The sequence below is a fragment of the Cyprinus carpio genome, chromosome A18, assembly GCF_018340385.1.
Source record: "Cyprinus carpio isolate SPL01 chromosome A18, ASM1834038v1, whole genome shotgun sequence".
Taxonomy (NCBI): Eukaryota; Metazoa; Chordata; class Actinopteri; order Cypriniformes; family Cyprinidae; genus Cyprinus; species Cyprinus carpio.
In genome coordinates, this window is record NC_056589.1 from 21,403,396 (window position 1) to 21,415,931 (window position 12,536).

The 12,536-nt window shown below is 34.6% G+C and overlaps 2 protein-coding genes across 2 annotated transcripts; one reads left to right on the forward strand and one right to left on the reverse strand.

Annotated features, from left to right (window-relative positions):
* Window positions 1-371: 371 nt before the first annotated feature.
* LOC122148676 (neurotensin/neuromedin N-like) lies at window positions 372-4,981 on the reverse strand. Its single transcript, XM_042775876.1, has 4 exons — window positions 4,016-4,981; window positions 3,230-3,291; window positions 1,701-1,931; window positions 372-717 (listed from the first exon to the last, which is right to left on the reverse strand). Exons 1-4 carry the CDS (start codon window positions 4,104-4,106, stop codon window positions 574-576), a joined length of 528 nt encoding a protein of 175 aa, XP_042631810.1. The 5' UTR covers window positions 4,107-4,981; the 3' UTR covers window positions 372-573.
* A 510-nt stretch (window positions 4,982-5,491) lies between these two features.
* Window positions 5,492-12,106, forward strand: LOC109067128 (ras association domain-containing protein 9-like). The gene is made up of 2 exons (XM_042775390.1): window positions 5,492-5,692; window positions 10,201-12,106. The coding sequence occupies exons 1-2, from the start codon at window positions 5,646-5,648 to the stop codon at window positions 11,465-11,467; spliced, it is 1,314 nt and encodes a 437-aa protein (XP_042631324.1). The 5' UTR covers window positions 5,492-5,645; the 3' UTR covers window positions 11,468-12,106.
* The last annotated feature ends 430 nt before the right edge of the window (window positions 12,107-12,536 follow it).

Genomic DNA, 12,536 nt, shown 5'->3' on the forward strand with positions numbered 1-12,536 from the left:
AAGAATTAGAATATTTTCCAAATGTTTTACAAGAAAACTATTTCAGTTAAACTTTAAAATTTCATGCCATTTCTTTGTAATGTTTGTGAAATTTACTAGCAATTTCTGAGTAAAAATTGTTTACACACCATTATTTTTTCAGTGTATACTGTTTATAATTTTACACAAAAAAGTTACTAATTTCAGTTTGAGTTAAATAGGTACTCTAAAAATAGTTCACAAATGTTCTTGTCATCATGGAAATATGAAAAAATACTTCCTTCTGTGAAATAATGATAATAAATGTCTCATAAAGTGTTTTTATAAGTATGATTTAATTACATTGGAAAAAAAATAATTATACAATAAATAAATAAATAAATATAATAAACTCTTGAATTGACTGCTGTTTTATTTACATCGTCAATCCCACAATGAAGAAGAAGGGGTTGACTTCTGGATCACATAAATAAACAAAGGTTTAGCTAAAACAGCACATACAATTATTATATTGCTACTGTAATACTACGACAGAGAAAACAGACACATATTCACAAAATGTAAAAATGTCTTTCCATCGGTGGGTCTTGAGCATCAGTAATACACACTTCTCTTCAGAATGTACGGCCGTCTTGATTTATTGGTGCGCAGTTGCCTTTTAAGTATATATGGAGATTTCCTCTTCAGTGGACTGTCGCTGTTTTGGTCCAGCTCCAGATATTCTTGGTCATCTTGTAGCTGAAATGAAAGACAGAATGCTTAAACTATTTCCCCCAATGCTTCTCATATTATTACAAGGCTGAAATGGGTGGACAATGCTGTCGTTCGATTGACTGTGTTGTGATTGATGATGATTTGTTCGTCTGCTTCCTCTTTCTTTTTTTTTTTCTCTTATTAATATGTTTGTATGAATGGTGTATTCTTCTTATAATGATGTTGTGGCAATTTTTTGGAGGGGGTGGTTTTTGTGTATCTTAATGACCATGAGTGGTGACATGTACTCTACTGATTTGGTGTGTGTGTGTGTGTGTGTGTGTGTGTGTGTGTGTGTGTGTGTGTGTGTGTGTGTGTGGGTGGGTGTGTATGTATGCACCTATATACAGTATATATGTGTACTATATATATATATATATATATATTTATAAACAAAAAAAGCTACGAAATATTTCTCATTTTCATGTAGTTTTACTTGATGTACTAAAATAACTAAAACTAAAACTGAAATAAAAAATAATAAAAACTATATAGCTAAAATAAAAATGAATAATGACAAAAATACAAACAAATACTAAAACGAAAATGTATATAAAAACAGAAAATATAAAAATAAACATTAATTCAAACTATTAATTAAAATGTTGCTGTAGTGCTATTGAATAAAAATCATCAGCTAAATGACAAGCATTAAAATGTTCATAAACCGTTTAGCCTCTTTATGTATGCAACCTTTTTTTTTTTTTTTTTTTTTTGCTTGTGTTGTAATCAATTTGGCAGCATTTCTTTTGAATATGGTATTAAAACTGAAATTAAACATTTTGGAAATTAAACATTTTGGAAGAACAAATACCATTGGTATTTTTAATTTCATGCAGCTTTTTACATAAAATCTGCATCAATATTTATGAACCACCTTATGTTTTAAATATAAAAAAAAAAATCTGCCTTTGTTATGAATTGTTAAAAAAAAAATGACAAAAATGCCTATGTGTGTCATCTCTCACCTCTCTAGGCTGCAGGACCCTGCAGAGGTTCTTGAGGTCGTGCATTTGCTCAAGCATTTGGGCGAGGGTACCCGAGACCCTCTGCTCATAGTCTGCCTGAACCTCTGTGTCCTCCTGCTCCTCCTCATTGCCCCAGGCCTCCTGCCACGACTCCCCGAGACTGTTCATCATCCTGCACACATCCCGGAGCCGCAGCTGCCACAGGGGGGCGATGTGCTTGCTCTGCTTTACCTACACAAGTGAGAGAACCAAAATGTTTACTTACAATGACTCACTCTCACTCTCATTTTTATTTCAGGTTATAAAAAAGTCACCCTGTCTCTAGCCATTACTATATTCTCAGTCCACTTACAGGGTGCCAATACTAGATAAGCACATTTTGAGTTTTCTCTAGTGTTTTTATTGGCCTTCACAGGATGAATCTAATAAGATCAAGGCCTGGTGTGATATCTGGAAATCTGTTTTCAACCTGCTGGCTGTAAGTCTTAAATTACACTGTTCTTAAATAACACAATCACATATGAGTTTATAAGTTCGATATTAAAAATAAGTGCTAATAATCTCAGTAATTCAAACATATCAAACTGAAAAAAATAAAAATTCTTATTAAATAACAGGAAAATGTCACCTGTATAAGACCTGCAGGCTGTCTGCCATTAAAGTAACTATTGCACTACATTTAATTAGACTTGGCCAGCTGACATTTTAAAAGCATTAGCCTTAAAGACATCATTTAATGTCAGTATTCAAAGTCATAATTATTAATTAACTCTGCAGTAGAGAAGATGTCTATACGGAAAGTTACAAAAGGCAGAAATTGTGGTCAGCATTCAAAAAATTTTTTAAGAAAATTATAAACACAATGATTGTACATGATTCTCTATTGATAATGGATAACAGTCAGATGTACTGACGATAGATAATGGAGGTTAATGCGGTGCAGAATATTGCTGAATGAATGAAGGCAGCTGAGCATCACTTCGGACAATGACACATCAGTTGGTCCACCAGTAGAGTGCAAAAGCTTCATTCATTTTCCTTTGAGTACACGGCTTCTGATTTGCTGCCTGATTGAAAGCTTTGTCTTTTTCAATCAATAGTTTACAACAAAAAAAAAGTGTAATTTTGTATTATGTTTAACATCAGTTAGCATCTACATTTGTGGACTGCTGTGCACCATGGCATTCATGAAGAAAATAGCCATTTTATGAAATGCTGCCTGATTGGAGCACAAACCTAATTTTACTATAAATCCCAAAGCCCTGTGCTATTCTGTTTTCACTGTGAAAATGCCTCTGTTTTTTTTTTTTTTTCTATTCTGTTTTCACTGTGAGTCAAATATGCATTTATTTTATTTAAAATTTTTTTTTTTTTTTTTTTAAATTTTAAAATTTTTTGAAATAACCATGACTTTCATTTAAAATTCAGCTGCCCCATAGTCAAAGGGCATGTCTATATTAAGGCCATATAAGGCCAGTGTTGCCTCTGTTAGCTCGCACTCAACAGGTGTTTTAAAAGCAAGTCTGTACCTTTGAAGTGAGGAGACTTCTCAGTACCTCTTCCTCTATTGCCTTTTTTCCCTGGTCTATATCTATAAAGAGGGGGAAAACATACAATGTTGGCATGTTTTAAGAGTAGGACTATACACATGATGAGTATACACACACATCAAAGTACAGAGAAACCTGACATTTTTTTTTTTTTTTTGTCTGCAGACAGTAGTGAGTGTTTTAATTCAATCAGATCAGGAAAAAAAAGCGAATGGGTTTCATATTTCATATTATTCATACATTCAAAGGTAGGTAGAACTGTAAGATACATCACCAGCAATATGTTTAAGTCTAAAGTATAAAATGTCTTAAAGACATTAGAGCATTAAATGAGTGACTAACTATTTCAAAGGGGTGATTATGCCATATACTGTATAAATAGCCATAAAAGCAGAAAAATATTCTACAGCAAATGTAGACAAACATTTTTATGTATATCTATATATATGATTCCATCAATTTAAGTTGTATTTTAAATTTTGTTTGTATTTTAAATTTGTATTTATATTATATTGATATTATAGTTTTTAATGATTAATAGTGTTGGTGAAAATACTGATTATTCTTAATATCAGTTAGATAAAGACATAGCAGTTAGTTAAAACTAAGTAAGACATTAAAAGACAGAATGTGAACATTAGCTGTCAAAGATCATAATCATGAAATATTACCTTGCAAAAGATTGGTAATTTTGAATGGTAATTAAAATCTGCTTTTTTAGAAAAAGTAAAATCGGTCTGTATAAATTGATAAAAGTGCTCCTACCTGAACACAGTCCATTACACAATAAAAAAATGAGGATAACTGAGGTCAGCTGCATCTGCATTTTCTTAGTAGTCCCACAGTTTCTGCACATTCAAGCTGGGCCCAAGTCCATAGGGTTAAAGGTCATGAAATGGCGTGAAAACGGATGGAAGAATACGAGAGATACGTTGTAAGAGAGTTACAGAGACAGAGAGAGAAAATCACAGCGCGTCCTGCAGAAGTCACGATGCTGTCTTCTTGGTTTCTTATCCAACCTGTTCGCTGTGTCTTCTCTTGGCTTTCTCAGAAGTGAAGTGAGGAATGGCGGGCTCCATTCCACCCGGTATATAAGAGCCTCTATGATGTCAGAGGAGCGCACTATCGTTCCTACCCCTCCCGTATCCGTCTCCATATCTCTCTCTCTCTCCATCCCTCCCTTCCTCCATGCCCTCTTGTCCTGTGTCACAATGACATCAGCAGACACCTCAGAAACCACTTTGATTGTTGACGTCAAAACTTTCAGAAATGCTCATTTGATGTTCCTCCCTTCATTCTAATGGAGGGAGGGGGAGTGAAGAAGTCAATTTATGATTAGTTCTTAGAAGCGGGATGATGAAAGTTGGAGAGGATGCGCAGTGCCTTCATTTGAACTCATTGATATTGACAGTCTTCAAGAATTACCAATCTTAGCCTGTATTGTTCAACTCTATGTCTGTCATGCTTTCCATAGTTATGTGTTGCTCATATTATGCTGAGATAAAATATAGACTGTTTTGAGAATCCAATGTGTGACGTTTAACCTTGAAAGATTCTCTTAGTACAGTTTGTAATGAAACAGGCTTTACTTCTGATTGCTTCCGAAAACAAACATTCTATCCAGATAAAAGATAGACAATGTCAAGATTAAATTATTACGATGCATTAAAATTAATCATGATACAGAATTAAAGACAAGGGAGTGTTGTAACACTGTCAGTTTAACCAATCAGAAATGAGTTACAAGAGTGAAATCACTTTCACACATGACCACCAACCTCCTGAGGTGTGTTAGATTCTGTATAAAAACATAAAAGACTTACAGGACCAATAGAATCCTGTTTGTAGAGTAAAATAGCTATTTTATTTTCCATGAAATTGATTATATTTAAATCAGATGTTTAAACTGAAAATAAAGTGTGGTAATGGAGAATGGCATAATATATTTGCCACATAGTTTGGTATTGGATAATGTATTTGTATATTTGAAAGTATTTGAGTTTTTGATGTTGAGTTTGGGATTTTGTATTTTTTGTAGAACATTTGTTATGTCTAACTGCTGCCACAATAAATGTTTTTAATTTTTGGATGAGGTATTTGTGTTATTATTTTTTATTAGGGAAATGGTAAAGTAAAATTAATTAAGATTTTAAGCAAAATGTGTAAACAGCACAGAGATGCTATCATCACAATCATCAGCTTCACAGTTATCCAACAGGCGAGTTTTGTCGCCTCCCTCCGTGTGTAGTGGGCCGGCCCTGCTTTAAACTCCTCATACTTTGAAGTTCGCAAGTTGTTCTTGCAACTTTTTCCACGACCAGCACTTTCTTGATTAGGTTTACGCGCTCCGTTTTGTTATACGATGTCTTCTGACCCTCGATCATACTGACGCGCGATGGCTCCTTTTGGAAAAAACTTTCTGAAGGCGCGTTTGAAGAACAGGTATGATTCACTCCATCCATTTCATTTAAAATTGCGCAGTCTTACAACAGACATTTCATGCAATAAATAAATAAATATTTATTTAAAAAGTCGAAACAAGCGTAAAAGGTCGAAATTGTGAGAAACCAAGTTTTTTCTTTCTTAGAATCGTGCGTAATTAAACGCGTACAAGCTGTAACAACAACACTTGCTGTCAATGAAGTGTTTCGCTGCATGGTCGCAGAGAGTCGAGTTACACTTAATGCTGTTGTTCTGCGTGCACCGGTGCCTCTCTAGGATGCTGGTAGCTGGCGTTAAGTAACACAAAATGAGTGTCTCCAAAATGAATAAATGTTTCTAAATTTATTCTTGCATGTCGGATGTGCGTAACGGTGCGTCCGAGGCTTGATGAAATGAACTGAAAAGGCTTAATGCTGTAGTGTCGTATTCAATATAATTTACTTATTTATTTATTTAGTTTAGGTCTTAGATTACTATTATTATTATGAAAGTTAGTATAGCTACAAGTATGACTCTTTTTATCCTAAATTATTGTTTAGAGAATGTTCGAAATTTGTAAGATTTTTGAACTGGAGGATTTTTTTAAAAAGTTTGTGTTCATTTTAATTACAAGTATGCATTTTACACAATTACATAACAGTAAGAAAAAGTCAGTAAAATGTGCTAAATGTGTAAACTTGCGAATAGAAATGTTAGCAGGTAACCATAGCAACCATAATTGCACGATCGCTGTCAATATCAACGGTACATGACAAAATATAAGTGTATTAAGTGTCATGTACATATCATACAGATTATGACAAAAGCGTTAGTTTTTGTTAAGAATATATGCAATATAGTTGACGGATAGCTAGACTCCAATGGCGTCAACAATATTGTAGATGACAGATGGGTTGTAGACTAATGGCCTGAAAAAAACATTTGGGTTGCTTGAGATAAATTTCAATTGAGCCAAATACTATTGAAAAAAAAAACACTTTGATTGAGCCCATAAATTACTACCAAAATTCTCTGGCAAAGTTTGCACTCTTTAAGGTTCATGTCAGGGTTTATGTTGTTTTGCCAAATCTTTCACCACTTGTATCTATTTATGCATGTTCTATGCAGACAGTTTATTGCACAGCAAGACATTTTAGTTGTCTTTAGTCTTTTTAAGCTTGAGACACTCAGGGGGGACATTGAATTTTTATGATGCTGTAAAATCATCTTTAAAGCATAAGCCAACTGTAATTATCTCAAATGTTCAGAGTGAAATCTAATCAAAGGTAATCTAACTCTATGTCTGCTTTATTTAATGTGGTCCATGCAGAATATCATTCTAACTGTTGATTTATACATGCTTTAATTCATAGGCATGCTTTTTGTGAAAGTACAAAGGTATATGCTCTAACAACGACAGTTTAAACTGGAGGTGGTTATTACACTCGGCTAAACTACCTCAGCTGCCGTAATTGTGTGGGTATTTTGAAGTACCAAATATAACGACACTCTGTTAAGGCTTAATAAATAAATAATAAAAACCTTCTAGAGCAGCATTATAATTTTAAATCTATACTTTGCCTTACTTAAGCTGTTGAGACAAACTGCTCCACCTGAACATGCAGTGGAGATGTTTTGTCTTCTCAGTGATGCTTATCAAGAGGACTTTCTGAAAACCAGCAAACCACAGTGAAAAAAAAAAATTTTCCTCAAAAATCTCCTATGCTTTTTAGATGGGGCTGTCGCTGCCTCTGTTTTACTGTGGCTACTCCATAAAGAAAAAAAGAAATCGCTCAGAAATTGCTAGTAAATTCCATAATTAATTACAAAGAAAATGGCAAGTAACAGATTAAATGAAAAGTAATTTTTTAATAAAGTATTTTCTTGCAAAACATGCTTCTTTAATCTTTATTTATAACTTTGAAAAAAAATTACAGCATTGATAGTATGTGTCCTTTACATTATAACGTGAACATTTCAATTATGAATTCCTTCCTTCACTTTTGCCTCTCTCCAGTTCACACGTGCCCACTGAAATCTCTTGGTCCTCTCAGATACCTGTTTATGAATCGGTCGACACAGGCAATATCCATAAATGATGACTTTACATCTGCTCTTAACTTACATGGTTTACAAATTACATCTGTTTCATAAGGATTTATTATTTAATCATTATCTACAACTTTGATTAAATGTACTAATATAACGATAATGAATTTTGTTAATGAGATATAGTACTGAACGATCTGCACATCTTTGTTAAATCCCTTTTTATATTTGCCAAGCATATTTTTGTACAGCCTAATAAACGCTGATAGACTGAGTTCAGGAGATAATGTCCAGTCACTGTGTTGAGTCTGTAGAAGGATACAGTGTGTTCTCTGTAGTACAAGGATCAAGTCTGGCGGTCACATGTGTGTTTGTGTTTGCTCAATGAGTTGAGAAGCAGAGTGTTCTGTTCTTTTCACCTTCAGTGGTTCTCTGATAATGTCTCTGGTGTTGTGTTTATTAGGGGCACAACAGATAAATCTAATCTACATTTCAAACCAGGCTTTTGTTTTATGCATGTACATGTTTGTTGTAGTGCTTCACTCCATTTGATTGCAATATATCCATGAAATGGAATTCATAATTTTCCATTGCCTCACAATACATGAACTTAGTGGCAGGATGTATGTAACAGGATGCTGCTGGTCACCATTGATTTTCCCACAAGACAAATACAGGTGCTTCCATTCTCCCTCTTTTGTTTCCTGTACTCAAGACAATTTTGGAAAAGACTAAATAAAAGACCATTTCATTTTGAATTCCCAGTGTAGATTATTCTGACATTTCATGTTGCATCGACTCTTTCAACAAGCTCTTAAAATGGATCCAAATTGTATACCAAGCCAAAAAAGCACATTGTTAACCATTTGAGGGTGAACGCTTGTATTGAATTGTATAGCATATTGTCTGTTTTAAGTGTAATGTGTCTGACATGTGTGGACAAGTGTCTGTACTTGCTTATTATCTAAAAGCTATGGTTGCACACTTCTGTTATGATGTCATGTCAGTGATGTCATGTAGAATTACTAGCACTGGTGTGAATGTGGGGTTAAGTGTTAAAAAATAGCATTGTATACAGTAAGTTATGTCATGCGACATTTAACAAATGGCAATTTTTCATTTAGGTTGTATACTTTCAGTCTAAGATAAAGGCTTGTAGCCCTACAGAATTCAGTATATTTAAGGATAATTTGTCTTTCTGTATACCAGTGGTGTATTGGGTAGTCTGCTGTGAGAATTAGCTCAACTATTTACTTTTCTGTAGGGTAACAGCAGGGTCTTCTAAATATTAACTAACCTGCATTCTTGCATATATATTGCATTCTTCTGAGGTCATTCATTAAAGGGATAGTTCAAAATTAAAATTTCCCCATGATTTACTCATTCTCAAGCCATCAGAGGTGTATATGACTTTCTTTTTTCAGACGAATCCAATCAGAGTTATATTAAAAATGTGGCTCTTCCAAGCGTTATAATGGTAGTGAATGGGTGTTACTATTAAATAGTCCAATAAAGTGTGTCCATCGATCATAAAAAATGCACCACATGGCTCCAGGGGGTTAAAAAAGGCCTCCTGAAGCAAATGATGCATTTTTGTAAGAAAATGATCCATATTTAAAACTTTATAAACTGTAATCTCTGTAATGTTGTTTGTGTGTACATGAGAGAGGGCATTCCAGCGGATGATGTAGAACATAGGCAAACAAAATATACCACTTGTATTTTGGTCACCTTTTACAAAACTATTTATTTACTGCTAAGAAATAAACATAACCTCTGTCAATTTTACATTCAGATTTGCTTCTAGCTTTTAAAAGTTTTTAATTAAACTTTACAGTTCTGAACTAAGAGAGATAATTAGTCATACCCAATGTTATGACCTGAACAGAATGAAAAATTATGAAACAATCAATTCAGATAATTGAGGCTATGATGCACTTGTCATGAAGCCTTCTGCTCATTTGAATAATGTCAGCCATTTAGTGTGCCATTTAAAGTCTGAGCTATAGATGTGAATCCGTCATCAGCAGTGTCAAGTACAGTTATGACTAAAATGACTCCTGAATCATAGATGTGAGCTGTATGTATTTCACCTCATTCCATCTTGTATGTGTAAGAAACAAGCCACTCCAAACTGTCCATTTTAGTGATTTACAATGGTTATGGGGTGTAGGCATGACTGTCTAAAATGTAATCACTATATTCTTACACTACAATGTTACAGTATTGCTTTTATGCTAGCAACTGCTGTATGATACGAATTGAATTCTATCGTTGTTATTATTTTTTATATAATAATAATAATGAACAATTTGCCTAGTTTATATAGTTTATATATTGTAGTTTATAGTTAACCACTTCGTAATATATAATTATTTGCCTTTATTGTATAAAATGACCATATTAGTTGTAATTTTAAGGGATATTACACTTGTGATTGTTGTTGTTTATAATACAGACTTGCTATATTTCTTTACCAGGTCTAAGGTTGTAGATGAAACACCAGGGAAAGAAATCCAGGTTCTTGTGTGTCAAGAAGAAAAAGTAGTCTGTGGCGTTACCAAGCACACAACCTGCGCAGATGTAGTCAAGGCTTTATTGGAGGACCACCAGACTTTACCAGATAGTAAGAAGTTATTACATGGGGAACCTAAAGACTTCTGCATCCTTGAACGGTGGAAGGGCTTTGAGAGAGCACTGCCACCTCTCACTCGAATTCTACGACTGTGGAACGCTTGGGGTGATGAGAAACCTTTCATACAGTTTGTCCTCATGAAGATCAGTGATTTTGTGCCATCATCCAAAGGAGCCAAAAAAGCCTTGAAATCTCGGGGAGTGAGGTCCAAAAGATGGGAGCAAGGACCTGCACAGTACCCCAAGACTGTATCTGCGGAGAAGCAGAAGCGCTTGGTGAAAAAAGCCTTCCGCAAATTGGAGAAGATCCAGAAAACAGAGACATCAGAGGGATCAGAAGATATCAGTAAGCTGGTGCAGCTGATCATCTCACAGGATCAGACCATCCGGCAGCAGATTCACCAAATGCGTGAGCTAGACTTGGAGATTGAACATGCAGAGAAACAGCTGAGGAACAGCCCCACACCTCACTCCAGCATCACCGAGAGTGATGGCAGCCAATCGTTGTCCCAGTTTGACAGCCAGCTTCAGGAGTACCTGTACACCAGTGATGGACTTGAGCAAGTAGAACTACATGTTTGCAGGCACCAAGAACTCATTGATCAGCTCTCTCGGGAAATTGACCTAGAACTGAGGAACCGGACTTCAGATTTAGAAGACCTCAAAGGAGCAGCAGCTGCCAGTCCAGAACTAGAGCTGGAACCTAACCTTGCTTTGTCCTCCTCAGATCTCTTAGAGCTGGAAAGCCTACGCAATGAACTTGAGTCAAGCATGAGTGCTGGGCTTTCCCTCAATGCTCAAACACAGGAAATCGAGAAGGAACTTCAGTGGAACAAAACAGCCCTGCAGTCTAAAAACCAAGAATACCAGCATCTGGTTACACAACTCAGTGCGCTTGAGCTGGGGGCCTGTTCAGACCAGTCTAGCCCTGTATCTCTGAAGAGCCAGATCAGGGCCACTGTCTCTCAGCATACAGCAGGCAAGGTCAGACTAACATGCTCCCCTACAGATGCGACAGACACAGACTCAGACACTGGAATAAGCTCCACTCATAGTCAGGACTCGCTGTCTCCCTGTGTGGACAGGTCGCCTGCTCTGGATACTGATGTTTAAAGTTGATCATTAACCAAATGTGTTTTTTAGACATATTGTATTTAATGACTCCAACAAGGAAACACACGGCTGAAAGGGATATTCCACCCAAAAATTTAAATTCTGTCATCATTTACTAATGTTATCATTAGATTCTGTCATCTATCATCATTCTCCTTTATCTCATTCCAAACCTGTGTGACTGATGATGAATCACAAAAGGTATTTTGAAGGATGTTGGTAGCCAAACTATTTTAGTTACCATTGATTTCCCGTGTGTGGACAAAAGCACTGAGTTCTCAAAACATCTACTTTTGTCTTACAGAAGAAAGGCATATGGTTTTTGAACAATATGAGGGGGAGTAAATGATGACAGTTTTTTTTTAATCCCTTTAGCCTCTGTTGTGCTATTATATACTATACTGTGTGAATTCATGTTTATCATCTTATGTTTTTCTCTCTGTTAGAATTCATATGCACTCATAGTCTGAATTAAATATGTAAAATAACTTAAAAAAAAAAAAACATTGTCAATAAGCTGAAAAATATTTAATTTGGGGGTTTCATTCGTCTTTAAAATTACCCCTCTGATTTTGTTTATTTTAAATCCTGCTGATATTTATTAAGCTCATGTTTTCCACAATTTTAAATGTTTTTGTCCACCTAAATACAGTTTAGTTTTATATATATATATATATATATATATATATATATATATATATATATATATATATATATAGTCAATATCAACTTTAAAGAAAAAGTATATTAAATTAATTAAAATCTTTAATTATCAATAGCAGTATTAAAATGTTAATAGCTATATGAACAAGGTAGATAAAAGAACGTAAAATTGTTTTATATTAAAACAAACTAGAGACTTTGTACGTAAGCTTTACTTTTTAACCTGTTTCTTTTTTTTAAACGTAAAATGATCAGGTGACTGCACAAATTGCAAAATATATATAGATAAAACTTCTCACTTATGCATAAATTATTTTTTTAATCTTTAAAATGTTTTATTTTGAACCAAATTCAAATTAATTTGCAGCTTGGAGCCTTTTTAGCATAGCAGTTTCCCTCAGTGTGC